Below are 27866 nucleotides of genomic sequence, written 5' to 3'. Positions count from 1 at the left end.
ACGTTGTAGGCGTCAGTGTTATTTCTCCTAACAATCCCTGGTTTCCAACTGGCAATCCCTCTTTCGCATGCTGTTTTAAACAAGGGGTGAAGAGCAGTCATGAAGCTGAAGGCCCGCTGTAAACGTCCGGCAGCATTCCAGGGCACTGACTGCGCACGTAGCAGCGCGCTTCGCTGTCCTTTTGCGGGCTGCTGCTGTGACATGCCGAAGGTGTTAGAGGCTGTGCTGTAAGGAAGTGGAGCTCCAGAGACTTCGGATCCAAGGGGCCTCTAATTGAAGACAGTGTCTTTATGCAAGACAGTCGAAGTAAAACTTGGGTTACTCAACCCTTCCCTCGTTGTTCCCAGCAATAATAAAAGCTGACGCAACGTATAAGGTAGCCTTACAAAAGGCAAATATATTTAATAGTGCATGTACAAAGTGACTGTATGTTAATGCTGTACACGGCAGGAATGTCTGTCAAGAAACCCTGAGCACAAAGGAGGATGTAATTTTCATTTTACACTTATTGCGACATTATTTCTGGTATTTGTTTGCTATATTGACTAATAAAGGAATATGTTCAAAACAGATGTTAAAATAAAGCCGGACATTCTTTCCATTTGCAGCTTATTAAAAAAAATCTAGGAGAAAAGAGTTCTGCCCCATCAGCTTCAGAAATAGATGTTTAACATGGTGGGGAACAAGCTGAGCCTGAGTTACCCGAGACAGCTAATTCCTTTAGCAGAAAGAGTGTCTTCTGCCATCAAAAAGAGCCATCTGGAAGAAGGCTGGCTCCCTGCCAAAAGCAACTCTTTAACAACAAAGCTCCTTGTGCACTTTAAGTGATAATGTTCATAACGGCACAACCTGGAGCGTCGGTAAAGGCCCGATTGGAGGAGCGACGTATTCCTCCTCTCTCAGCAACCGCAAAAGGATGTTCTTCTTATTCTTTGGCCAGTTGTAAATGTGAGTGTTCTGCAGCCAGGTAGGCACGTGTTCCTGGAAAACAAGGAAAAATAAAAAAAAAGCGAAATCCCATAAATCCTCCTGAATCTGTACCAGAACTTTGCAGATTTCATTAGGCTCTGCCAAGCAAGATTTCATTTTGTCTGTTCTAGACACTTCCCGTAACAACAAGAAATTTTAATTTGGCTTCAAAATTGTATTTGGGTTCCTAAATAAATGAACTTCGAATGATCTCACAGCTTGCCTGTCTCTCTTTCTGTTCTGCCATCATGTTGGCTAATTTCACCACGTTTCAAAGTGATTCTGATCTCAGTGATAGGCGTCTAAAGGCTTGTGAAAATAAACACTGAGGAGACAAGGGAGACCTTTAAGCCCCTACCAGGGAAAGGCTGCAACCCATGTTTCCCCCTTAGCAGCTGCTGAAGGACCCACACAACGTGTTCAGTGTTGAGAGGAGAACCCACAGGGTACATTTCTCATACCAGTGGCCTTCTCCCGCCTTGCACCTGCCTTCACCAAGCACGGTGTCCTCTGGCCACCCAGAGCCAGTGCTGAGCTCGAGGAGAGGCCAAAGCATCTCCAGGTACATGGGGGCAACCCCCCAGCACTCCCGGCGTCCTGGGGGAGATGCAGCCTGTCGCAGGGCTGGCCGATGCCCGTTAACGTGATGAAGCTGGGGCCACCAGGGACCTGCATGGTGACAGAGCACCACGGTCCCTCCCAGGCCAAAGCGCCGCTGGTGTACGGCGCAGCCCTGGCGCCCCGCCGGGGGATGCCCTGGCATGGGCAGCGCGTGTCCCTCCTGCCAGCAAACAGCCCATCTGCAGGCCAAGCCCTTCATTGCCGAGCCTCGTGCTTTCCAAGTTGGCTGTCACTTCATCGGCCTGCGCGGCTGTAGGAACCGGGCTGCGGTGCTTCCACTGCCCAGGGAGCGGCTTGTGTTCATTAACCACTTGGTTGGGTTTGCAGGACTTACTGCAAGGGGGGGCGAGCGGCCCGGGCACCTGCAGCACCCCCAGTGTGACCGGGCTTCTGAACAAGTGGCTCGGTGAGAGCCAGCTGAGCCTGGCCTCCTGCTTCCTCTGTGCCCAAGAAGGTGGAGGCTGCAGTGAAGGGCTTTTCCAACGGGGTGGTTTTAAAAGGTTGCTCTCCCACGTGGACACCCCACTGTCCAACAAGGGGAAGCAGCAGCCCCCTTAGCAGGATCACGAATAAGGCTCCTTGCCTCTGCCTGCAAGTCTGTTTTCACATAGGAATGGATCTGAATCTTTGTGAACTCTACTCCTTTGACAACATGGTTTGAAACTGGCCAAGAGATTGGAATGTTACTGGGAGAAAGAAAGACTAAGTATGTTTGTATGTGTGTGTACGCCCTCATTAGATAAAATGTGTTTCTTTCATAAATCTTGTTAAGAGCCGCAGAAGGAAACGTGATAAAATACAGCAGAGGTTAACCAAACGAGCCCTCTATCTGTCTTTGATAAGAAACTCCATTTTTTGGAGGAAGGAAATGCAGCAGACCTGGTCTGTCTGGACTTCAGCAAAGCATTCGATATAAGCCCACATGGGAAATCATTAGTTAAGCTTGAAAAGATGGAAATTAGTGTGAGAAATGGATAGTAGGTAAGAAACTGACAAGTGGGGATATAAGGACAGAGGCACGCTATGCTCAGAGACAGGCTCTGTGCCTTTCCTCCAGAGCTGGTCCTGTGGCCAATTGCATTTAATGTCCCTCCAGAATGAAGTTACCTGCATGCTAATCAACCCTGGCAATGATTGTAACATGAGGGAGGTGCGTGGGGGTAAGGGGTAGTGAGAGCTGCTCTTTTGGTCTAGGACGGTGGAGAAAGCAAGAAGGGGACTTTGTAGTGCTGTGTCCCCTTCCTCACTACGTGACACCAGCTGTCACACCACATGGGAGTAATAGGAAGATGGTTACAGCACTTTTCTTTCCTTTAAAAAAAAGAAATAATCAGATCTGTATCTGTGAGCATGGAAGAAATTCTGAACCTCACCGAAAGAGCATTTGCTAATGTTCTGTATCAGAGGAACAGGAATAGGGCAGAGCCCATTAGTGCGGACGGCAGGGCCGTGTGTTTAGGGCTGTGTGTTGGGGAGCCTGGTTTGAGGTGTCCTGGCCTCTGCGGCACAGACCCTGCTCGCAACCTCCCTCCCGCTGCCTCCGCTCTGCCTGTAACCCCCAGCCAGGGAGAGGCAGTGAACATCCTGGGGCAAACACAGCTTAATGCTCCCGTCATCGGGTGACCAGATCGGGAAGATTTTTGTTGATTCTCTTGATGCAAGCCTTGAACCAGCAAGACCCAGATTTCCTTTATGAGGGGAAGCTGGGAAGGCCAGTTCCACCTTAACTGTGTGTCATGTTTTTTCCCCTCATTATTCAATTTCCCGATGAACATTCTTTGGATCGCATAGAATTGTTCCCCTTGGAGGTCAGCTAACTTTCACATACCATCAGTGCCTTATGAGGTACTTTGGATGAGATTAACTCATTGAGTATCCATGTCCCCAAGTGAAGCCTCCCAAACCTTGCTGCCCTGCTCTTTTCCAGTGTCAGGTACAGCAGGACTTACACACACAGAGAAAAGTCCAGCGTAAAAAAGACAAAGTGGAAGTATTTTGCCTGCCAACATCATCTCACTGTATATATACACGACATTTTTCAGCCCTGGAATACGTGCAAGTTTTACAAGTACTGGTACCTAACCTCCCTACACTCGTTCGATGAAGGTAAATGATGTACCAAAGAAATGCGTGAGCAAAGAGAGCGAACCTTACCAGCACTAGAAAATGCTGATCTGCATAATTTAGGTGAGAAAGGCAGCCCTGGAAAAACTGGAGGGTGATGTGGACTGCGGAGTGATTGGCAGGAAGGCTGCCTGGAGACCGATGCTTTGATAAGAGCAGCTGAATAAACCAGCCCTGGAAATTCCTCGTTCACTGTCCGAGAGCTGCTGCTATATGCTATATGTCTTCTGATACATGAAGTTCAGCCAAATTTAACGTGAGTTTATTGTTCCTGCATTTGCCTTGAGGCCCAAAGGAGGCTGTAGTGCCTGCTGTGCCAATTGTCTCTGCAGCCCCTAATGTCACGTGCGCCAAATGGCTGCGGGCTGTAGGGTCTGCTCGCATAGCAGCCACTCAAGGAGCCCCCGAAATTAGGAGCAGTCCTGCCCTTTGCCCTCACACCGAGCTGCAAAGACCAGCTGAAAACCCTGAACGGTTTGCTGCTTTGGTCCGCCCAATTCCCAGTGGTGCCGTCTCCAAGCTTTCCACACTTAATGCAAGTAACAGACCGCGATCATTCAGGAAGGAAGCTGAATGACATGAAATACCCGAGGTAATGCTCAGTCCAAAGAATCCCACATATTTTACAAACCCAGGAACGTGTTTTCAAAATTACGAGCTTGCACTAAGCCAGGGCCTAAGTAAAGAACTTCATCACACTAAAATCCACAAGTGTTGTGAGATTTCACAGTCCTACAGTCAGTGATAACATTGTGCAAATGTTGATTTAGGATCCAAACTCTGGGCACCCAAATCAATATAAAGAATTTGTCCATCCTCCTCCGAAATGCAGCTGTACCTAGGGGTAACATGACAGCTAACCAACAGTGCCACGCAGCATTTAGCAAGGAAAACTGAACACAAACACAATATATCCATTATAAGTTTGGGGAAGAATGCCATTTCTCAACTGTAACCGAAGGCATTTAACTTTTCTGATCTTTTAAAAATCCAAGAGATTCTCTCAGCATGAGGAAGAAGGGTATGGGAATCTGCTGCCTTACGTATTTCTTATTCTCAAATGAATCTTCAATACGGAGGGCAGATGACATTACAAGTCCTAAAAAACCTTATAGTTTGCCTTTGATGGGCCCATCAAAGTTCAAGCGATGGTCTAGTACTTTAATATTTATTATCCTCTTTATTTTTATATTCTCAGCCCGCCCTCTTCCAGATCCTCACTTCAAATCGGTCATAAATCTCCCCCATCTCACTCATCGGTACTACATCTGGACAAAATTATAAAAGGGTTAATATAAAAAGTATGCTTGCTGCATAGATCGTCTCTCTCCATTTGAATTCTTTCAATGCTCAAGACAATCTGAGCTTTAGTTATACATTCATCCTCAGAAATACATTTACGTATTTAGATTTATATTGTGGGTGAAATGCTTTTATTTGTATGTACATAAAACTGCAAACTCTTCATGTAAAATATAGCTTGGAATATCACTAGTGGGATATTAAGAACCAAAAAATGGAGTTTCTGGTTTTTAAGACTTCTGGTGCATTGTGATCAGAGTAATGTGTCTAATGATCTGAGAAATATATATACATGTTTGTATGTTACCTTTTTGGCATTCGGAAAAAGCACAGGGATGAATCTGAAGTTCATACTTCCTTGCTGTATAAACTCGATCTGCATCTAGAACAGAACAAATTGCCAGATTTATTCTGATGAAGGTTATGTTCATTTTGCTTTGCATGCATCTGAATCCTATGCATAAAAACATTGGTTGCTTACTTAAACTGCTCTTCTGTTAAGTGATTTGATCTATTGCTGCTGGACTCTGGGTATCGTTTTGTTTGGCCACTTAATCTGATTCTTCTTTACTACAGAAAGGATACAGGAAAGATCCGTCAACATTTCTTAAGCGTTTAGTTCTGTGGTATGAAGTAATTGCGGTTTTAGCTGCAGTTGCAAGCCCCATGAAATCCCTCTAGAACCAATGAAGCTTGACTCAAGGCCCCTGTTCAGACTCCAGTGGGGTGAAAGATTGCAGCCGGAGGCAAGCCGTGTCCAAGCTAGGTCCCAGCCTGTCCCCTGTGTCCCAGTTCCATGTCTGAGCTGGGGCTCAGCCTGTCCCCAGGACACCAGCTGAATGAGTCACAGGCTCCCAGGGGTAGAGAGATGAGCAAAATGCTGCTGGGAGCTCACCCCTTGGTGCCAGCTTCTCACACGTTTGACTGCAGCATCAAGCGGGGCGATCAGACCGGTTATAGGGTGAGAAAGGATGAATTTCATGGCCCTGTGAGCTCTGCTGGGCTAAACATCCATCCTGTGGCAGACCGCAGAGATGGGCCTCTGTGCCCCACGCTGGTCCCCTGCCACCCCCCTTTGCAGCTCTGGCCTTTGCTTTGCAGTTTCATGTTTTAGCCAGCTTTACTGCTGCCCGAGGAGAGACCTTACAGGGAGGGAGGCCAGGCAGCATTAGGTAAGGTTGTGCTCGGGGCTGTATGACAGAGCAACGTGGGCTTGGGAAGGTGCAGGAGGAAATATACATAGAACAATAAAGAATATGGAAGAATAAGATGAGCACGTTTAATAGGATTTTTCTTTCTTGAACCTCTTAGCAGATGTTAATGAGCATACGGAGCTGATGAGAGGGAGGATTAATGAATTCCAAAGGGGGGTGTTTAACTATGGGGATTAGTGAAAACAAAGCAGAGAACCTGCCATTTGGAGACAGATTTGTCTTTTGAGAAGAAGAGACAGAGTCTTTGTAAAACAGTAAATGCATGTCCTTGCTTACCATCCTGTGGATGTATTTAGTATGTAAGCCGTGTTCATCCCTGTCCAGCTGGGATTCAGCCCCTTCCACATCCTGTTTGTATTTTGGACTGATTGCTATGATTATCATCACCGTCTTCTGTTAGGGAGAAAAGCACTTTTATGAAATAGGGAAACGCAGTGTGTTTGGTAGAAGCAGATCGGAAATCTGCCAGTTTGTGTTTTAAGTGATCTTTATGTTCTTGGCAAACGAGAGAGGATCTCATTCATTCTGGCAGGAAATACAGGAGGACTCGTTCACTCGTCCTCTTTATTTCTCGAGATCGCATAATATAGAAAATCTAAATGTCAAGAGATATATTAGCAGCTTCCAGTTTACAGTCGGAATCCCTGTAATAAAAAGCTACTTTTTTATCAGTGTAGAGTGCATATGTACATACACAGAAGAGTTATCCTCAAATTCAGACCTAAATGTTTTCCAACAGCTTATGGAAAAGTGCATCTTTTCAACCATCTATGGCTTTTTATACACAAAGCTGCTAAAGGCAGTTGTCTGTGGAAACTACACCTAGGGCTTTTGGCAGCAGAAAAAGGACCTTTTCTTGCTGATCCTTAGCAGTGAGGTGCACAGAGAGGTGTCTGTGCAGAGAGCGGGGCTGTGGCAGACAGCCTGGGCGGGTTTAGGGGTGGCTCTGTGCCACCTTGCTGTGGTGCAATGCTCCTCACCCTTCTGGGACAGCCTGGGTCCCACCGTGACCTGTTTAATCCCAGGCCCCCAGTGGCCTCAGGTTTCCACAGAGGGGCCGTCCTTTGTATCTGGGAAATCTCTCTGCTCTTAGTGGTGGGCCAGTGAAGAGGTTCGCAGATGAAAGCCTCCTACTTCTGTTTATCTAAGGCCTGTCTTTTATCCCCGCCACATCAGGCTGTGTAAGGCTTCCAAGTATGTGGCTCATAGTCAGCCTGGCACCTAATTAACTCTTTCCTTCTGTGCAATATCAAGGGAATTTGCCCCACCACAGGGTCAAATACGGTAAAGAACCATTATCCCTTGCACTGACTTAACATACTCCAGAATTACTTTTGCTTCTGCCTGATGTGCATGTAAGCATTTACAGATGTTGAGGGTTTGCAGAGACATGCCTGATTGCGCACATCCCCCTGCTTGTGTCCAAGCAGTCCTTTCTTGCTCACATGTGTAAAGGTTTAGAAGTCAGGAACTGCCTCCACAGGCAGTAGAGGAAAACAGACATCTCCAGGGGGGCAGCCAGAGAAGGATCCTTATGTGGAAGGGGGGAACTGCTCTCTGCACATATCAGGCTCTCCTACTGACTGTGCAGGAGTCCCTAGGGAGTTCTGCCCGTTTGTATTTTAAGTGTTAATGATGTTCTTGGCAAAAGCGTATTCACTGTGGCTTCTAGTTTCAATACCTCAATTATACACGGTGAGTCCAGGCCTGGTTTCTCCTGATGAAAACCCCCAAATGCGTGACTGCATTGCCACAGCAGAGGCCCCAGGCTGGCTGTGCGTGCAGGAGCACCAGGCCTGCGTGGTAACACACTGGAGCTAAGGTGTCCTGCTGGACCACCTTTAGGAAGCCTGTGTAGTGCTGGGTTGGGGAGATTGAGCTTCTTTGCTCGGGTTGGGGAGAGCCCACCACGTTGTCATCCTGTTCCCAAGCCACGGAGATCTGCCTGGAGTGAGCCAGAGGCCTGGTGGCTTCCCAGCAAGGAACGAACCAAAGGAAGCCACCCCATGATGGCACATGCCAAGCCATGCAACCAGCAGTTTGTGTCCTGCTGTGCTGGTGTAGTGGGCCCACGGCCTGATCCTAGTGGAGATGTGCACTCACTGCTCCTTTGAACTTCAGAAGCTGCTGCAGTGAGAGTGCACCGGCAGCAATATGAATTTTACTGCTGAGATGGACATGAAGTGACAAGAGCGAACCTGTCTTTTGACTAACAGAATACCAATTCCCAGTTTACACATGGGATGATTTATCCAGAAGAACCTTTCTGTGATTTAGATAACGTGGAAGCTACAGGTGAGAAGCAGAATGACCATCAGCCACTACTGTGCAGCCCAGGATGAAGCACAGATAAAATTATACCCTTGCATGGGTAAAACACACTGCTTAAAAATGAGACAGAGGAGCAACTTGTCCAAGGGCAGCTTCAGGCTGAATCTAACAGCCAGCACTAGAATTTGTCAGGAACGCCAGCATTAGCACTTCATTTCCTAAAGAGTTTTGAGACCATAAGAAGCGGAACCAAGTGAGATTTGCCCGTGCTTTCTATCACAGGCCTCTGCTATTCCAGTTGGGCAGGAAAGGGCATAGTAGGATCTGGCATTTTGATGCTGCTCCTGTTACTGTTAGAATAATTCAGCCATTTTCCTCAGGTCACTTCTGCTGCGAACAAGGTTAAATTGTCTTTACATACATCACCTAGGTAGCGTTCCATCCACTTTATGATGTCAATACCTCGCACCGTGTCCTCGAATATATCAATCTGTAAGAGAATGAAAGTCAGTGGTGAGCATCCTTACGCCTTTCTGGCTGCAAGGATATATTCCTAGTGCCAGGTTTTAGCTTTACATCACATCCAATTTTCAGAGCGTGCGCTGGGAAGTCAGGCAGGTCACTGACACTGGGTGCAGCAATCCAGACTTGGGACTGAGCAGAGATGGAGGACTTCCCAGCGCTGAATGCAGCCATCACCACTCACCTCCCTGCACGCTCAGTGAGCCCAGGAACTGGCAACCAGGGGCTGTGACCAACGGAGTAATTATTATCTTCTCCAAGCTTTTGATAGAAGATTTGTGTTCTGCTCTCAAGTCTTTCTTTTTCTTTTTAAAAGTGGAGAACACATTTGTTTCCCTCTTTGGGGGCTATTTCGCTGTACTTATTTTTTTCTGTGGCATGCACCAAGAATTGCCTGTCCAGCAAAGGTGCTATTAATGAGCCTTCTACTCTGTACCTCCATGACGCCCTGAGCTTTCTTATGAATTGGTCATAGTACAGAACTGCTGGGGAGAAAGATAATTTCAGTCTCTGGAAGAAGTCTTTGATTCATGAAAATAAATAAGCACGGACAAACCCCCACTGAGTCTCATTCAATTTAACGACAGCCACTTGCTTAAATGCTTTCCTGAACTGAAGCCAGAGTGAAGGTTGAGGGGTCAGATAGCATATGGGCTTGAAAGAAGGAAATATGAATCAAGATTTTGACGAATGCTGAATCCTAGAGCCTCTATGGAGGGGGTAGTCACGATGAAGCAAACTCACGAGAAGTTAAATGAAAATCTGGATGGTTTATGGGATTAGACAGTAGGACACAGGCCTTTTCAAGCCAGTGATTTTTGAATTCCTTTCAAAGGTCTAACAAAGCAAATGAAACCACGAGATGGACTGTTTCATTAAGCTGTGTGAAATACACTGATTTTAGATCAGTATTTAGCAGAAAGGTATTCGCATTTGAAGAACCAACGATGTAATTCCTTCTCAGAAAAGAAGCTGGGATGGGATGAATGTGAAAACTGACCTTTTTTAATATTGGTATTACAGACCAAATATGAGACAATGTTAATGGAATAGCTCACAAAAACTCATATTATTGCCCATCTGGTATCTGGTGTCACTAAGTGGAATTTTCCAGGGTCATTATTAAAACCCATTTCAAAGTATAAAATTCAGTTAAAATAGGGGCAAATGAAATGGCTAATCATTTAAGTTACAACTTTTAAAACCGAGGCCATTTCATCCCATTTGTATCCTCCTTACTCTACAAAATACAGCGATAACCAGCAAAGCATTTAAATGCACCATGTATGCCCTCTGCTTTTTTTTTTTTTTTTTTTTTTTAAAAAAAAAAGAAACGTCTCTTTTCTTCCCTGGTTGGAAGTAATTTTCTCCGGAAGGAATACTTACAGCAGTTTGAAATCCATTTACAAGCAGGAAGTTCACAAATTTCATGACCTCCACCGCTGTGTCCACGGAATAGGTTATAAAGACCTTGCCTAAAAGAGTCCATATGAACATGCAAAGCATTAAAATACACAATGCAAGGGCCTCCGTTTCTGCTGTGCTGCGGGTTCTGCTCACATATATGCCTCTAAATTACTTACAAAGCAAATTTACGAAAAAAGCTTCTTTTTTCCCCAGCCCTTTGGCATATGTGAGGTTGGGCCCTCACCCAGAGCTCATGCCACCTAGCCCCAGCTGCAGCCAGTCTCCCCCAAAACCTCACTGACCCGGCTGAAAGCTGGCAGAGCCCATACAAGTGCTGCTCAGCCTCTCCTTAGAGCAGCAATAAGCTCCTGTGCAGGGCAGGGTGGAAGGCTGAGGACAGCAATGCCTGCTGCTCTCACCAACACTGAAGGAGTTTCCTTACACACGAAAAGAACCATGTACTCTCAGGTCAAGGTAAGCCAGCTGCATGGGTATCAAAAATGACACAACATTATCCAGTAATTCCTTTATCTAGGACACACTGGTAAACTAGGGCTTATACGAGACTGGTTTCCAGGGTCATAATTCAGTCCTTCAGACCAGAATTTGTAACATGGGGCTCTGAAAGGTCATGTGAACAAATGAAGAATACAGGAAAAACTGAAACCTCAGGAGAGATGTGGAGGGATCTTAGCAATGGCATATCTCACTGGTTGGCCAGCATGGCATTAAGAAGGAAGCCAGCTTTTCTGCGACTTGACTTTCCCAGAAGAGCCAAAGAGTGAAAGTGTTTCAGGGGCTGTTGGCAAGGAAGGAAGCTCAGGGGGTGCTCATGATGCCCTCGGTCTCACCGTGGGCTTCTGACCCAGTCGTCTCCACTCACCAGGTCAGGGAGAAACTGAGGTCAAGACTTGACATTTTTGTCTGGTTTGGGACAGGCAGAAACACTTTATCCCTGAGGCTTTGTTTGTTATTAGTCTTTTACTGTAAGCCTCAGTGCCTCCTGCCTCAAAGGGACATCCTGTTTAGCAAGAAGTCATGAAAACAATCTAAATGGTATTTATTTTCAGTAAACAAAATAACAAGCAATTAATGACAATTATGTTTTCAGGATTCAAGGGAATATTTCCACTCCTCCAAACAGGAATGCTCACACCCTACAGATGTGATGACATCCAGTGTTTTCCTTTCTTCTTGTCTTTGTGTCTTAATGTTGCTACCCCCACTTTGTCCCCTGAGCTTTCCCACCTAAGGCTGTGAGGCTGCTCTGTGAAATCTCGCACAGAACAAATTTGCTAACCACTTACGCAACTCCTCCGGCAAATTGCTGGTTCTCAGAGTTCCCTTGGCTGCAGGGTTACTCAGAGGTCTTGGGACAGCAGCTGGAGATGGAAAATTGTCAGAAGGACAACAGCATGCTTCATCCGGGCCACATGCCTTGGGGGGTAGCTGACCATGAGGTAGCTGGTTGTAGATCTGGTTTCTACAAAGAAGAGCAAGCGAGGATTCAAAAAATACATATTTTCAGGTAAAATTCAGGTTTTTCTTTTTAATAACAAACTGTGAACTTTATCTGTGTATTACCTAAGAAAAGTTCTTGTAGAAATGCTTGACTTGGCATTTCTACTTCATTATTACAGCATCTTTTGATCTGAGCCCTCTTGATACCTTGGTGACAGTCTACCACAAGACATGGTTTATTGCAGAAGCAACATTAGCCACAGGAAGTAAACGTACCTCGTAGCTGAAAGCTGCTCAGTTTGCAATTAACAGAAGCAAAGAGCATTTCTGAGCAAGAAATAATGCCGTGCCATGGATGTTGTTGCACACATACCAGAGCAGAATGGCACTTGTGCAACCTCTTCCCATTATCTAAAGGGTGCTTCGTGACAACTCAGATGTTCACGGCCCAACAGCTTTCAGGAAGTCCTGTGCTGTGCAGGAGACACGGCGCTAGGTGGGGAGCAGGAAAATGGGGGTACAGAGCACTCCAGTTCCAGCTGTGGCACAGCTCGGAGTATCTCCAGTTTTGGACAAAACTCAAAGTTTTTCTAAAGGGAAAAAGTTCAACTTCTTAACCAGCAACAACAGACCCAACAAGGATTTGTCTGTTCAGAATCTGTGCTCTGGACCTGCAGCAAACTTGCCTAATATCTGCTCTGCTGTAACAAACAGAGAGAAAGGGGTGATCACAGGAAGCTTAGCAGTTCTTGTCCTACCATGCTTTGGGTTCACAGCGGAAGTCACAAGGAAAGAGAATCTACACAGATTTTTGCATGAGGTGTAATTTGAATCTGCTGGGCTCAATCTGTTGGATGAGTGTTAGGTTTCTATGAAGGCTTTTCCCCACAGAGCAGTGATATTTAGTCAATCAAGCCCACTCTCTTTTTTTTCTTTGCCTTCCTTAAATGAACGATGACAGTCTGGGCACAGCATGTTTTCTGTTGTCACATTAAGATCTGGTTTATTCATTTTGGTACAGATGTTTTCGGTTACAAAATACTCTATAGGCAAATATTACCAACATCTAACTGCCGTTCCTGGAACCAGCACGCAGACACCAGCCACGTAGCCACAAGACAGAGAGCGGGTATTGTGGATTTCTTTTAGCAGAAGAAAGTACCAAGAAAAGCAACATACACTTCATCAAAAGCCACAAAAGCGACCCTGTAGTTACTGTACAGCTCTTCCCGAAATTTCACCTTATCTTACCAATATGCCAAAAATTAGGAGTCTTTTTAAATTTTACTAATGCAGAGGGTACCTGCTGTTCCTCAGTGTTTCTAGGTTTTCATACAAACTCTTTAGTGCAGTTACCTCTGCTACTGACTTATCATAACGTCACGTTGTCCATCCTGCTTTATCCTGCCTGTTCTCTTACTTTTCTGCCGCGACCATGCCATGTAAGTGGACATTTTTAAACACAGGTGCCTGTAAGATTAGCACCTTTAATGGATTTTGTCACTTAAACAGAAGCAGCCTGCTTTTCAGATGTGCTAACTGCCTGCAGCTTCAATGTTACTTCAGGCAGCTGGGCCTGGAGAAAACCTTGCATAGATGATATTTCCCGTTTGTTAATGATGCACTTATAATGGGAGGGAGATGGGAGGCACGGTAAATTAATATTTGAAAAACAGTCAAAAAGCCCCAGATGAAAAGTGCTAGGCACGATGTGCTTTATTACTACATGAGAAATCATAGAAAGTGCTGCAAAATGCAATGTAGAGCTATATCAGTGACAGACAAGATTTTCTCAATTTTTCTCTGCACTACGGAAGAGATAAGAAGGAAATTGCTGAAAGCCAATGATTGAGGCAGCCCAGGCTGGCACACCATAGAGCTGAAGACTGCAGTGAGTCGCCGAGTTGACCTTTGCACTCAAGCAGGAGAGCTCTAAAGTTTCAGCTGAAATATATCCAGCCCACCTTTAACTCATCAGCCCCATCTCTTTAATGTTCAAGTGTTTTTCTTCCTTAATGCATGAGTTTCAGGGTGTCCTGTAACAACATATTGGGTAACTAGCTTTGAAGCTCTTCAGGGTAAGGTCGGGTCCCTGCCGCCTGTAAAATAGCAAAGAAAACTGCCCAGCACCTCGCATCTACCCCTGCAGCCCGGGCACGCTAACATTGCAAGGCTTCAGAATTACTGGTTAAAAGCCTACTGAATGAGATTAGGGGAGCTTCAACCCCCTTGAGGCGTACTTACGGGAACCGAGGAGGCCCAGGGGAGGAGCACAGCCTCTGGGGTGGTCGGTCTGCAGCGCCCTGGGGAGCACGAAGGTTTGGGCAGTTTGGGATGCCCTGCTGGGCCGGGCGGATAACCCTCACGCAAGGTCCAGGGACAGGAGGAAGCGGCTGCGATGTATGTGCAAAATGCTGGTAAGGAGCTCGACCATCTGGGAAGGTGAGAAAATAAAGGCAGCAGCTATCACTTCAGCCAACACGTTTTTTGTATCAGTTTGTGTTTATTCCTTTCCAGGCACGTCCTCCTTCATTTCTAGGGAAACGGAGCAGTTTGGAAGCATTTGCAGGTAACTGAGTCTGAAAGAAGCGAGATTAGGGAACATTTTATGGTCCTGTTTCCTGTTTCCCTTTCACATATGACATGGTTCAGATCCCTGCTGTGGGCTGCACGACTGGGACAACTGACAGTTAAATACTCAGGGCTGCTTTGTCCCTGCCCTTAACATGCCTCAGTGCTGGATGTGTGTTTTATTTTTTTAATTTCTTTTTGGCAATAACTTGAGAAAATGAATCATCCCAACATTCTCATGAAAGCAGATGCAAAATCCTGGAACAAATCAGTTTGCAACACTAAGGCTAAACAGACTGTGATTATTGTAAATGAAAGGAGAAAAAATAATCTCTCGGTTTGTTATTTCGCTCTGCACGAATTTTCTGCCTAGCTGACCTTTTAAGGTCTGGCTGCTGGTCCAGTTGCCATCCAGGAGGCTGCAGGGGAAACCCAAAGTAACAATTTTGCTCGAGCAATTCTGAAAAGTCTGCCTGTTGCTGGCTGGGTACACGTAATGCTGTTTAATAACTAATGTACAGTGGAACCGTTGGCATAAATTGAAAGAGAAAGCAATGTAAGCTGTTTGTTTCCCAAATGGGGAAAACTATTTTTTTTCAGTCTTTCTGCTTGCAGTTTTCATTAGGCAGCAGCTCTGCACACTTTCAAGCTGCTGTGTGCAGATCAAAGTCCAGCCTGGCAGGGCTTATTAGCACTGCATGATTATGGTGTTATGAGCTGGCTCGGAAAGCTGCAGTGCTCAAACACTCTTTTTTCCCCTCTAGATTTTTTTTTTTAAATCCTTTTAGCTATTTTGGTGTCATGCTTTCCTTTTCTTATCAGCCATGAGGACTAAGGTTAAAAAAAAAAAAAAAAAGGGAGGAAAAAACAAAGAAAACAAAGCTTTAAAGAAATCATCCAACTCCAGGAGCCAGTACTTTAAAACCAACCCCACAATTACAGAGGTTTCTGATGGAATTGTGCGTTGGCAACACCTTATTTCTTGAGATTGTTTTGGGAGATATTCCCACCCCACTCTTAACTATTTGTAACAGGACAGGGTGAAGGTGGCTGGCAGAACAAAAAAAAGGAAAGTAATTGTGAGCTTCTCCTAAGTTCCTCACAACCAGCCTTGGGAAAACTGTCCAGGCTCTGAGAGATTCAGTTTGTCTACAGGTGAGGAGCCCAGTGTGGGTTTCACCAGCTTCCCTCGGCTCTCTCTGGTGCTGCAGCACTTTAATGGCTGCAACCACTGCTGCTCAAAGCACAGCGTGGTGAAGCACGCGCGCCCTGGCACCCAAACAGCTCACGTCTACGAATATCTGAACTAGTGGTCCCCGGTTACCCAGCACTGCTGTGAGGATTTCTTTGACTTCAGAAGTAGTTTTGCTGTCGTGTCACAAATAGCAGGTGTTCAAAAGCAGCTGACAGCTTACGGGCACGATGCACGCTATTGCTAGTGCCCGGGAGAGGCGTGTTGTGACACACAAACTGCACGGCTTTGTTGTGGGCTGCCACTGCCCAACAATTATCTGAAACACAAGGGGCTGTCAGGAGGTGATTTATGCCGTACCAGGCATGTGAGAAACAGGCGTACAGTTGCCAGCTTCTTGGTCCTGACCAAATCTGCTCCAGCCATCTGAGTTTATTTTATTCTTTTTGCCCTCTGGATATGGTTGAAACACCAGCGATTTTTCTAAAGAAAGCCTTTCAGAGTCCCCGCTTTGATATAAAACGGCCTGGTTCAGTAACTGTCCTGTTTCTCACGATGCCCACATGTGGAGGAGGTAAATAGTGAGAGGTATTGCGCAACAAGCTCTTCATCTGCTTCAAGCTAAACTGAAATGAGAAGGTACGTGCTGAAAAACAGAGGACATTTTGCAAATGTTCAGCTCCAGTCGTTGATGGAAGTCCATCTGTAGCCCCTTCCCCATTACCAAGTCCCAAGACCAAGAGGTGAAAAATGTAGCTCTGAGACCCTGACTCTTGCATACCTAATTATAGCACATCACTGGAGTGAGAAACCTCTTTAAACACATGTCATATAAATGCTGTGGAGTCAACAGAAGGTTAAGAAAAAAGGGTTATCAGAACAGGCCTTCAGCGTTTTATTAGCAAGCTCCAAACTGGTCGGGGTCTCCTGTGTCTAATGTAATATAAATTGTATTAAAACAATGATATTGCTGTTGAATGTTCAAAGCTCACTTCATAACAGATAAAAATCTCGCAGACTGAAAAGGAATACTAATTAATAGCAGGCTGTAAACTGCGCCGTAGTCTCCGAGAGCCAAAACACCCGTATTGACTGGGTCACATCAGCATTCAGTGATACAATCACCAGCAGCTGAGAGGGGTCCATTTTAAGTAATGAGCTTCCATTTCAGCTGACAACAGAAAAAATGAGGTTGATGGATGTCATGCTCTTTTCATACAGAAATAAAATACATGGATTAGTTTGGCCACAGCGCTGGTAGATACTGTTTAAAGAGATCAAGGGTAAGCACCCATCCTGATTCTGGCAGGAAATTCTCAACCTCGGGGATCCAAGCGGGAGCAAGGAAATCTATGAAAACAACAGGAATTAAGTCGGAATAGGAGGCTGCTGAATGACTGATGCAAGGAGGAAGGAAATGACTAGAATATGAAATAACAGCAGGGAGAAGGCTGTGTATGCTCAGCATGACTGACAAAGGCTAGTTTCTAGGCAAAATCATTAGCCTTTATTTGATGAGCAACTGTGAGCTCTTTAACTTTCTCTCTGGCTCAGAGGCTCGGCATCAGAGAATCCGTCTGCACAACCCTAAAACCTGGAAATAGAACGTAGACTGCAAGTAATTGTTTACAAATATTAATAATTGCATGCTGCAAAGGAAGAACAGTAGGTAGGAAAATGCCAGCTTTGTGAATGATGGCTGTGATGCCCCCGGAAAACCTGCCCCGGGGTGAGCGGTGCTACTCACATGGGCTCTGCAGGTGCTGCTCTGCCGGGCAGCGGTGCCCAAAGCAGCCGTGGGCTTGCGGGGAGGCATTGGGATGGGGCAAGTGCTGGCACACGGGGTACTGCTGGTGCTCAGGTCCAAAAAACTCCCTGGAGATCAGCGGTCCTGGGAGGTCCTGGGGGTTCAGCACGGACACGAGTGGTAAGGGGGGCTCCAGGTGCCTGATGCCCATCACGTCTCGCGACTGGGAGTTGTACCCCGTGTCCACGGTCGCCAGCTCGGCTGGGGGTCTGCTTCCCGAGGGCTGCTGTGACTGTGAACTCCCTTTGTTGCTCTCCTCCGGTGAGTGCTCGGGAGCATCAGACAAGCTCTGCTCCGACTTACTGGAATTGTGCCCAGTGTCAGCTGAAAGCTGTGGTCTTGGCTGCACGCCTGGTTTGTCCATAGCTAAAAGATGCATCTTGGGGTGAAATACTCCAGCTATTGATTCACCAGAGGAACAGAAGCGCCCGTCTCCATCAGGATCGGCGTATTTTGACCACAGCCTGCTGTCTGGCTCCGTGGGCAGCTGGTGATGTGCTGGGGCTCTGCAGGGGCACGACGGATCAGCCACAGGTGTTTGAGCAGCACATTGTCTCTGGGGCTCCTCATCCTCCACATCCTCTCCAGTAGGCTGTGAAGCCTCTTCCAAGACACCTTCAGGAAATGGGGACCACGACATGGATTCATCGACTTCCACTGGTATGCTTCGACTCACAAAAGTGCCTGAAAAAGCGGGAGAAGAAGCACTGTAGACTGACAGCCAGACAGACCAATGCCTATCGCCAGCCATCACTCGGTGATGGTGAGCTGGAGTCCTGAAGAGCAATAGGCATTCTTTGCATTCACACCTTTACGTGTTTTAAAGAGACAGGAAGAAAACAGCAAGAAAGGTCTGGCTGAATTTTGGCAAAGCAAGACAGCGGAGAGTTAGCTGGAGTGTGGCTAGCGCAGGGTTACAATTTGGACTAACCTGACACGGAGGCCATTTCCAGGCTCTGTGGTCACACCAGAAATGAGAGTCAGCTGCAAGGCCAGAATCTTCCAGCAAACTGGAAAACAAGAGAAAGTACTCTTGAGAACATGGTACAGTTTCACACAGGCAATAATCCCAAAATAACTCCATCTCAGAGACTGGAAAAGAAATACTGGTTGGAGTTCTGGAAATTGCATTTCGCAAATCAGGCACTTTTATGGGATTTCTGGAACTTACTGTTTCTGCTGAGACTGGGGAAAAAAGAAGCACACGAACTGTCTCTCATAGGTAATTTCTGCACCTGACAGAAAGGCAGGCTGTATAAATCTGGAGATTTGTATGCTTAGGCATATTCTAGGGAATACAGTCATTTGCAATATTTTTCTCCAGACCTTGTAATAATGCCTTCATACTGATTCCTTGGATCTAAACTTCACCGCACACCTAGCTGAGTAATTTCAATTCCAAAGCCAGCTTCCAAGTGTTGCTGCTTGTTTTATCAAACCAGCTCATCCATTCTGTTATTGCATGGTTGTTATTTCAAATTATTGAGAATTATAAGACAATTTAGAGACTCTGTTTACTGTTTGGATTATTTTTTCCCTTTCTTCGGAATTGGCTTCTGCTCCAGACGTGAGAATCATCCCTTCCCTTGCGAGGTGCAGTCAGTAAATTTGGTCCAGCCAAACGACCCTCGATGACAGATGCCTCTGCTCCAGAATGGGAGCGGCAGTGGCGGGTGACGGACATGCTCCTGTTGTACCACCCTTTGGGATGAGAAGCACAAGCCTCGCTGCAGGTTTCATAGCGCATTGGTTTTATGCTGGACCTAAACATTGCTGGACTGTGGAGGTGCAGAAGCTTCGGGCGCAATGTTCATCATTAACATGCACATCCGTACGCCACGGGGTGCTGCGATGGGAAGAGGCTCAAGCAAATGGAAACCGAGCTCGGGCAGGAACTGGGAGCCACCCCCGGGCCCAAACCAAAGGGCGAGCTTCCTCCTGAGCTGGAGGCAATCGAGGGTGAAGCACAGCGGGGCAGGGTGCTGATGCAGCCGTGCTGCTTCCCAGACCCGAGCCCCTGCCTGCCCAGACTGTGGCACAGAAGTGTATCAGCACATCTGAGGTCAGCTTGCTGATCTCTGCAGACATCTTCACCCTCTGGTGGAGGGGTGGAGGTTACCTTGCTCCCAGCAGATTTTATCCCTTGCCACGGGGCATAGAGGAACATGTCTGGGACCCATCACTTCCCCAGCTGTTTTCCCTCTGTCACATGGGAAAAGCCCAAATCCCAGGAGTGCTATTGGAGAAGAACGGTCTAAGCACTCAAGCAATAGGAATGGCAATGCTTGACAAGAGAATCTGACTTGGTACAGAAAGTCAAAATCACAACCCATCTGAGGAGACTTCAGGGATCCAAGGATTTTGCCCAGCTCCAGTCACAGTAGCTTGAACAGAAAGTTCAAATGAAGAACATACTCAGAGAACCACAGTACCAGGAACAGTTGGACAGGCTCATGGAGAGGCACAAGGCAGTGTCCCCACCTCTATCCTGGCTCCCACAGCCATTCTGGAAAAGCAAAGAATGTGCCCTGTGCTACAGGACACGAGCGAGGCTTTATGTTCATGATAATCAGATCGACTGACATGTATTTCCCCCTGAAAGTACCTCTGGCATCGAAAATTCTCAGTGCAACATTTGCTGGGAAGTAGGATAAAAATTGTGCTCTGCTGCTGCTGGGCTGCCATGTCAGTATTCCTCCTCCGTGTAACATAAAACCCACCTATGCAGCAGATTTACCATATATTCAAAACACACATCCTATGTTATAATAAGCACATCCACGGGGAGAGTTACGCTCGGATAATTACCGCAGAGTAATTACGCTGGCAGATTTTCCCACGTAGACCAGTCCTGGGAGCAGCTATGAGCTGCACCAGCGCAGCGAGCACGCTGCTGCTCTGACAGCCTCACCCCGATGCGCGAGAAGGCAGGGTCTTGTCCTGAACCAGCTCCTCCAGACACGAGCACCCAGGCTTCAAATCCTGACAGTCGGCTCACCACCACCACACAGCCTTCCTTCCCCGTGGTCCACAGCACTTTTCCTCTGCGCCACGTCCCCGTCGCCGGTCCCGCTCACTGAGTCAGGGTTCCCTGATCTGTAACTGAGGAGACGGGAAAGAGAAAACTTTGAGCTCTCGTTATCAGCCCAGGATCGTGACAGAGACGTGTGCTGTGCGCTCCTTTGCAGCAGTGACGAGGCACTATTAGCCTGGGAACTCTGGTCGGATCGCAGCTGAAGTGGGTGCCTCCCTGGGGCGGTGACTCACCGGGACAGCATGGCGCGAGGCCAGGTTTGCACGGGGATCCGGGCTGTAAGGCGGCTGCATGGCCCCCCGCCAGCCACACAGAAGCGCTGTGAAGGTCAGCTGCCCTACTCCCTGCGAGGCCTTTTGCATATCTGCTCACCTAAACGGCTCCGCAAGCCTGGCCCTTACTCCACCTGGCCTCCAGGTGCCTGCTCAGGCACTCTTTGACCTGTGGTATCTCTGTCTGCCCGCTCAGGGGCCGAACGCCAGCTCTTATCCCCACCTCTCAGCAGCCCCACCGAGCTGGTTCCTTGTGCGAAATTCTCACTGGTGTTCAGAGAGGGCAAGCTCTGCTGTGGGGTGCCTGGGTGCAGCTCCTCCTCTTGAGCAACGCGCTTGCCTTCAGCAGGATTCGGACCAGCTGTCAGATGGGGTTTAAAAGTTAATAAATTCCTTTGGAGGCTACAGCCTTCAAAGTTTTTTGCCTTTTTTTCCAGCTGCATCATTAATGCTGGCTATCTGCGAAATGGGTCACGCACAGCCTACGAGAATGTAACACTAGGCACGACGCAGGCAGAAACAATGCTTACTTCAGAACAGTTTAAAAATGTATTTCCTATTAGTTTGGCCCTCTAAAAGGACAAATGCCTCTTTATCTCTCCAATCAACTAAATATTTAAATGACTGCCTTATCTTCTTCCTGTGTTACATGACCTAAACATTATGAAAACTACTGCAAATTTCTGAGTAAAAATAGTTTGGTCGGACAGAAGAGAGACCCGATTCCATCGCCTATGTGTTTCCTTGCAAAAGCTTCTAGCTTTCTAAATATTATTTTGCTTAGCCCCTGCTGCAGGACAGCTGAGCACCGAAAGCTGAGCTTTGATGCCCACGCACAGCTCCTGCTCCTGTGGGGCCGGGGGCTTTGGTGTTAACACAGGCACACCATCAGCGAGGAGGAGAAGTGACTTCCTCCTCCTCCTCTCTCGGCAGCTCTGCTTGGAAAGGGAAGCTGTTACAACAGCAGAGCTCTGTCTGTGGAGAGAGCCCCGAGGATAAGTTAACCCTGCGACGTGCTTTGGGCAATGCCGGTGGTGGTGTTTGGGTGGGAATTCCCAGGAGAAATCCCCACTCTGCTAGAAATGTTACAGATGAGTCAGAAACATTCATCCTCTGACACCAGTGTGTCAGGATGTTGTTTCTGCTCCACTGATGACCCTCAGCTTCTGGAAAAAAAAGGAGAACCAAAACCCAGCACCGAGCCCCTTATCCCGGTATTTTACGTGGCCTCACAGTCTACGATTTCATTAGGTCTCCTTGGACTTTTGTATAGGATTTATCCTGCAAGTATAGTAAAGCCATGGACAGAAAAATAACTTGCTTAGGTCCCCAGTGTTGAAGAATTAGGGTAAAGGAATGCTTCAGCATATTGAAACATCCAGAGAAACCCGCAGCCTGATCCCTTTCTGGCACTAAGACCACCGGAGGATGTAGATTGTGCCCCATTCTCATTTCCAAAGCCATTGCAGCCTCAAGTCAGATCGTGATATTGCCAGGAAGCTTCAAGAATTTAATATACGCCCTGCACCAATGACCATGCAGGAGATTACTGATAACCAGCTGGAGCTTTTGCTTATATTCCTGCTCGTAATAAAGTGAAGAGGCCCTTCCTACAGGGACAGAGTAGCCAGGCCTGGGCTGCTCACAAAAACGACGAGGAAACTCCTTAAGCCATCCGTTCTCTTTCTTTTCCTTCCTCTCCTTGTACGCGCAGTTCTCCAATGTGTGTTTGTTCAGCAAAAAAACATTCCTGGGTGGGCGCTCAGCAACCTGCCCGGCAGTGACCCAAGGTTTTGGGAAGAAACGTCCCAGCTCTTTTGCAAGGCTTCCCAGACCCAGCAAAGTTCTCTTTCTCTGGCCTGAGAGCCCCGAGGGAGGGCTGCCCCCGCTGCCGCCCTCGCAGATGCCGTCCCCTCCTTGTGACCCGCATGCTGCTGGCGATGGCCACTTCTGGGAAGTGGCAGGGACAGCATAAATGGAGGGGAACAAACTCTTCTGCATGTCCGTGGGGACAGGCCTGAGCATCCGAGTTTGAAGCAAGGGCCAAACTGCCCTAAGAAATGTCCAGCAGAAGCAAGGGGGTGGCTGGGGAGAGGAAGAGTGTTGGGTTTGGGCCCATCTTTGCAGTTTTCTTGTGGCCAGTTGCGAAACCCATCAGGCATTCCATCTACTTCCCTGGCTTGTCCCAAAACACATACCACCGATCTGCTTTTGATTAGAAAAGCTCGGTCAGTGAGGAAACAGAAGAGAAAACCTGCAACACAAGTGTATCTGCACTCCCTGTCGCTTCCAGAGCGGGGGAAAACATCTTGACCCCTCTGATCAAAGATACATTTGTATACATCAGTAAAAAAGAAAACATAAGGATGAGAAAGAATCCTCACTTTCCTTGTTGCACAGCTCACAGGGGAAAGGTTTTTTATTCAGCAGTCATGACATTTCTGAAATAGCATGGATTTAGATTAAGGCAAAGCTGAGATCACAAGGGGTGGGGATTGATAGGAATTTCTTCATTTCCATGTAATTCCTTGTGCTTTGGCTGAATCGTTAAAGCTCTGTGGAGCTGCAGATATACATCTGCAAGACGGGAGTAATTGGATGCAGAGTTTGCAAGCTGTCGTGAGGATGCACACATCAGTGAGATTGCAACAAATGCTGTTGCGATGGGGTCACATAAGTGCAAGTGCTTAAGCACACTGTATCCAGCGCAGCTTTCTCTACAGAAATGCTAGGCAAAACTTCCCTCCAAGAACCAGAGACAGATCCTTTTAGGAAGAGCAAGTGCAAATGTGGGAACTGTTTTGGGTCTATAACTTAAATAAACACAGACAAGGAAATCCAAGCTGAAGAGTTTCACTTCACCACGAAGAATTTGGGTTGCTGTCATCACAGATGCTTCCCCGCTCCCTCGGGTACCTTCCCCAGTGAAGACCAAGGCAATGTGTCACGTTCTGAGCCCAGACTTTAAACTCTCTAGGGCAGGTGATGTTTATTTTTACAGCTTCTGGAAGAAGCAGAAAAACAATATGAAAACAACATTCCTCTTCCACGCTGACTGCTCTTACATATTTCCTGCAGCCATGACATGGAAGTCTACATGCGCCAGGAAAACGGGGGAACATGCTTCCACGCCTCCGTGCTTGGCAAACATCACATCCTCTTCTTCAGCACTAACGTCTTTTCACTTCTTTGAGTGTAGACTTCAATATGCACGTAAAAGGAGCACTAGACAATACGTATTAAGAAATTAGGAGTGCAACACTCTTAAAAAGGATCCAAACAGACATCGCACATACAGGCAGAATTCCTTGCCAGTTTTCCACGTTTGTGAAATATGGAAATGTCTGCAATGATCTTAGACATCCACATACAGGCACCTTTTAAAAATGTGTTCGCTTTCTGGAAGTTATTTCCCACCCATTTCTGATGCTGATAAAACTTCCACAGGCACTGAATAACCCTCAAACTGGGATATCCCACAGCCCCAGTACATCTGAAACTCCTGTCGCATAACCATTCTTGACAGGCAGAATTTGGGGTAGCTGAGTGAGGTTGGATAGGGGGACCACCCCGAGAGGAGTGAATCTCCTTGGGAACCACGAAATCCTGGTTTCCTATAGCTTTGTACCTTATGTTGGACCGACTGGTTCCTAATAAGGGAAAATCTGTGGCGTTTACAGGGCTGACGTGCTCGCTCTCCCCGTGCTGCAGTGTGAGGGGTGCCGGGCATGTGGGTGGTGGGAGGGTGCGGGGAAGACTCGGGGACCTGACGTGTCTCCCTCAGCTGGAGCAATAACAGCCTTTCTCACACTCACTCACTCATTTGCTCTTGTGAAACGTGCAGAAATGTATGTATCTCACAGACATGTACCCTCTGCCAAACTTCAAATGCCACTGCTGGTGGTGAGGGGCACTCATAGGCACGAACACCATAACTGCACATGCTTGTCTCCTTCCTTAGAAAGATTAAAAGAAGGGGAAAAAAAGTACAAAAAGTACAAAAATTGTACAGCATGCTTCAAAACATGGCTGGCACTCAGCAAGAGCAAGCTGACCTCGGAGTCTGATGGTATCCCAGGCTGCAGCACAATGAGCAGACACTTGCCAACTGCCAGCAGTGTCAGCGAGTGCTCACCGGAGTGCTGACCCCGCCGTGTGCACCCTGTGCATCCCCGTCTTCAGCATCACCCACAGCCCCCACCACGGTGTGCACAGCCCCTGGCAAAAGACGAGCAGGCAGGAGCTCTTAAAGCCTGAATTACGTAGGTGATGGCATGCTACAGGCACCCACACGCTCGCAGGAGAAATGAGCGTTTAAAAACCAGCATCGATGAGGGATCAGGGGCCCTAACTTGCCACAGGTGTCACTGGGGGCCTGGGTCCTGACCCAACACTGTCACCTTAACTAACCACCTCAGTGCTGTTTTAAACACTGTTTTGTCCCCTTTTCCCCCACCAAAAGGCTTCTGGCTGTTTCCCGGGGCCTCCCCAGCACAGGGGCATGGCTGTGAGTGGCCCAGGCACACAGGGGGCTACGTGGGGCACACCTGGGATCTCCTCACGGAGCAACAGGTTTTTTTTTTTACGAGGCACCAGGGCTGGCACCTGGCTCAGGCAGGGAAGGAGGATGCCTCGGGGCCAGCCCCGTGCCATGGGGTTTGGAGCACCCTCGGGTCACTGTGGGGCAACACTGCCCATGCCAGGCAGCACACACGCAGCTCTGTGCTCCCTGTCACGCTCCCAGGGAGATGGCCACATGAGCAGATGATTCCAGCATCCAGGCCAGGCCTTGAACCTGTGCGGGGCTTACCCTGTGTGGGGCTGGGAATTTCCAGTCCCTTGGTAACTGGTAGTGGAGGAGGATCAATAAGCCCAGATCTGCTGTTCTCTCTACCCAGCAAATGTTAGCCCCACAAAACCCACGTCCTGAAAGAAACGGCTACAGGATGAAATCAGAGTGATTTTTATATGGCCAATTTTACTCTAATTAAAAAGAAATACCACTGGCTCTCTCCCACCGTTTCCATACCAACGCCATGGAGGACTGTGCGAACCAGGTCTAGAAACCTATTTTCTTCACGCTTTCCACCGACCTCACCCTCACCAGGTCTGAGGACCTGTCCAACGCTGCCCCTGGCACTGGGGGTAGCAGTGCCTGGTGGGGGCCAAGGCAGAGGCCCCCGTGCCTTCACCCAGCCCTGTGGCAGCGCTGCAGAGGGGAGGGCTCTCAGCGAACAAGCCGCCTTCGGCGTGTACAGCCGTGCAGGGAGGGACTGGGATCAGGCCTGGCTGACAGGCATTGCCAGGCAGCTATGTAAATACGCAGGACAACATTTCAACACCAGGCGTGTCCATTTCCAGTGTTTACCCCAAAACTCTCCAGATTATATATATATATATATAAAAAAAAAAACCTGCAGTGAAATGGCTGAAACATGTTGTAACCATCTGTGAAAGTCGGTCTATCATTAGATGAGAGAGAGGGGAAAAAAAAGAGAGGGAAGAGAGAAATTTGAGGGAAAAAATACCCACGGAGAGCCAAAAGTGGGTCAACAGCTAATTACAAGCAGGGACCGAAAAGCGCAGTATCTTTAACACTCCTTACCTTGTGGCTGAGGAGGCTCACTCAGCTGGCCAGCGAAGGGGAAAGGGCTGGAGAGTCTCCTACGCGCTCTTTCGCTCTGCGAGCGCCCGGGTCTCCCTCCTCGGCCGTTTTTTTCCTCCTTTTACGACAGCCTCTCTTCCTCTCCCAGGTAAGCTGCAGAACTGGCTCTGTAGCAGGAAGTGGAAGAGGCATGCAAATCACAACTCAGAAGTGGAGAGCCTCCGTCTGCAACCTCCTGTGGGGGAGTGAAGCAGCGGCGGACGAGAGACACTTTGAAGCTTAAAAACTCTCTCCAAATGCCTGAGTGCGTCTCTCTCCCTCTCTCGTAGGAGGCCAGGCTGCCTCTGCGTGAGCCCTACAGATAAATAACTGTAGGGGAAACCCAGTATGATTCCTAAACAATGTGGCTCACTGGAAAAGCCATCCTTTTTTTTTTTTTTTTAATCCCCGGTTACTTACTGTCAATCCCAAACACTAAACCAACTGTGATTCAGCCTACCGAAGAAAATCACATGATGACTGCAAGAACTATATAAAGAACAAAAAAAAAAAAACAATTTCTCGTCTTGTCTGATTTTTTTTTTTTTTTTAGGTTAGACTTTTAGACACTTCCAAGTTTTCCTCCATGCCTCAAAGGAGCAGAAACTCGCTGTTCACACATGCTGAAGTCCTTATGTGTTCACACTGCTCCCGAAAGCCGAGTAAGACCAGTGCTCGCAGCATGGCGTGGTGGGCTTTTAAGAGCCACGCCGGCCATTTCGTGGCAGCGGTCCCTGCTGCTCCCGCTGGACGCAGCTGTGTGTCCCAGCCCACACCGCCTTCCTGACCTCCCCGCTCCACAGACCTTCCTGCCAAGAAGCTCTTCCTGATCTTTAGCCTACATTTTCTTAGTTTAACCCTGGGAGGAGTCTGTCTAGGCTGCAACTCGTGCACAGTACTTCATCCTTCAGGCGTCCATGGGCTGCCACCACACGCCAGCTTAACGCTTGATCGGCCAGCCTGCACATGCAAGGATGCCTAAGTCACCCCCCGAGGTCTGTAGCTCAGATGGTGCCTCTGTTTCTTGCTCCTGCACCCTTCCTGTGGCATAGAGGGCAGAGGAGGGAGCCTTGTGCCTGGCATCCCCCCTCCAGACGTACACCATCCTGCCAGCCCTATTCGTGGCCATGAGGTGAAGCCATGGCCCGGATACTTATTTCCTCTTGTCAGAGAGCTACCACCAGATTCCCGGGGGAAAAAATCGAATGGCTGGGAGCAGCGGGTGTCTCCAAGCTGAGCACTAAACACGATTATATCCGTGGTAGTGCCGTGTTGTCCCATGGCCTGAGTGCCCCCACAGGCTTACCTTCTTCCCAGAGAAACCCACTGTCCATCAGGAGCTCAGCCCGGCTCTCTGACTGATAGTCCTGGCCCCTTCCTCCTCTTCTTCCCCGCCCTCCTCAGCTGAGGACACCAAGCCTTCCTTTTGGGTCATCCGAAGTCACGCTACTGGGC

General features: G+C 47.8%; 1 protein-coding gene across 5 annotated transcripts; it reads right to left on the bottom strand.

Moving 5' to 3' along the window:
• Positions 1-372: 372 nt before the first annotated feature.
• TRAF3IP2 (TRAF3 interacting protein 2) lies at positions 373-27866 on the bottom strand. 5 transcript variants are annotated; one of them, XM_035322121.1, is made up of 11 exons: positions 27718-27866; positions 26373-26539; positions 18393-18471; positions 17402-18145; positions 14136-14325; positions 11738-11913; positions 10410-10498; positions 8923-8991; positions 6507-6623; positions 5324-5398; positions 373-981 (listed from the first exon to the last, which is right to left on the bottom strand). In XM_035322121.1, exons 3-11 carry the CDS (start codon positions 18406-18408, stop codon positions 835-837), a joined length of 1623 nt encoding a protein of 540 aa, XP_035178012.1. In that variant the 5' UTR covers positions 18409-18471; positions 26373-26539; positions 27718-27866; the 3' UTR covers positions 373-834. The 5 variants fall into 5 exon arrangements, 4 of the variants coding, with proteins under 4 accessions (XP_035178012.1, XP_035178013.1, XP_035178011.1 ...); XM_035322122.1 differs by lacking the exon at positions 27718-27866 and adding an exon at positions 26832-26898; XR_004749528.1 differs by lacking the exon at positions 27718-27866 and adding an exon at positions 5498-5586 and having other exon boundaries at positions 915-981; positions 26373-26751.

Source organism: Oxyura jamaicensis, chromosome 3, assembly GCF_011077185.1.
Source record: "Oxyura jamaicensis isolate SHBP4307 breed ruddy duck chromosome 3, BPBGC_Ojam_1.0, whole genome shotgun sequence".
NCBI lineage: Eukaryota > Metazoa > Chordata > Aves > Anseriformes > Anatidae > Oxyura > Oxyura jamaicensis.
This window is presented reverse-complemented; position numbering and strand designations above follow the sequence as displayed.

What these genes read in the sequence shown, in the direction of transcription:
- TRAF3IP2 (XM_035322121.1), bottom strand. An exon ending in CAATTTGCCGGAGGAGTTGC is followed by an intron (nt 10,499 to 11,737) that starts GTAAGTGGTTAG and finishes GGACTCTTTTAG; the next exon opens with GCAAGGTCTTTATAACCTAT. An exon ending in TGGAACGCTACCTAGGTGAT is followed by an intron (nt 6,624 to 8,922) that starts GTATGTAAAGAC and finishes TCTCCCTAACAG; the next exon opens with AAGACGGTGATGATAATCAT.